Source organism: Stereum hirsutum (genome assembly GCF_000264905.1).
Source record: "Stereum hirsutum FP-91666 SS1 unplaced genomic scaffold STEHIscaffold_3, whole genome shotgun sequence".
Lineage (NCBI taxonomy): Eukaryota > Fungi > Basidiomycota > Agaricomycetes > Russulales > Stereaceae > Stereum > Stereum hirsutum.
Window position 1 is genome coordinate 279286 of NW_006763133.1, and position 783 is coordinate 280068.

The following is a 783-nucleotide window of genomic DNA, read 5'->3' on the forward strand; positions in this document are numbered from 1 at the left end:
ACAAACAGGATTTTCGCTCTGCTGACGGACTCTACGATTTGGTCAAACAACGCTACCCGGACATATTCGTAAAGGGACATGAGCTCTTCGACGCCTCGGTCTTTCGAGATCCCTTGTTAACCGCAGCATTTTACACTTTCATCGCACAATTGAAGCAACGCATCGACCGGAGTGCGCCCTCCCCCACTCACAAGTTTCTCAAAACATTAGACACAAAGAAGAAGCTCCTACGCTCCTACACTCAGAATATCGACGGTTTCGAGGAGCGAGTGGGCTTGCTGGGAAGCTCTAGTGACGACGCGCGTGTAGCATATTCGAATGGCCGGTCGAACTTTAGAGGGAAAGACGTGCGAAGCATTCTGCTGCATGGCGATATTCACCGCGTACGCTGCACACTCTGTTCCACCGACCTTCCCTGCACGTTAGATCATATCGGCATGTTCGACAAGGGCGTAGCACCCGACTGCGTTGAATGCAAGGCTCGCGGTGCGTTATCTAGTCCCTCCCCAATCGCCATGTGCTGAGTCTCAACGGCCTAACTATAGCTGATGCGCGAGTCGCTGCCAACAAGCGTTCGATCAAGGTCGGGGTCCTTCGCCCTGCCATTGTCCTTTACAACGAGCCTCACCCTCTCGGAGACGAAATTGGGGCCATCCAAGCCATTGACATCGGGAAGAAACCTGACCTTCTTCTCATCATGGGTACGTCGCTCAAGGTCCCTGGATTCAAGAAAATTGTCAAGTCGTTTGCAGACGTTGTCCACGCACGCATGAGGCGCCCCGC

The 783-nt window shown here is 53.4% G+C and overlaps 1 protein-coding gene across 1 annotated transcript in view; it reads left to right on the plus strand.

The window, feature by feature from the left end:
• Positions 1–8: 8 nt before the first annotated feature.
• The window catches only part of STEHIDRAFT_52386 (DHS-like NAD/FAD-binding domain-containing protein), a gene marked incomplete at both ends in the record, with an annotated part of 3650 nt that continues 2875 nt past the window's right edge, over positions 9–783 (plus strand). Inside the window, 2 exons of the mRNA XM_007300479.1 lie at positions 9–486; positions 546–754. Of these exons, the coding sequence (XP_007300541.1) occupies positions 9–486; positions 546–754 (687 nt within the window). The remainder of the gene's footprint in view (positions 487–545; positions 755–783) is intronic.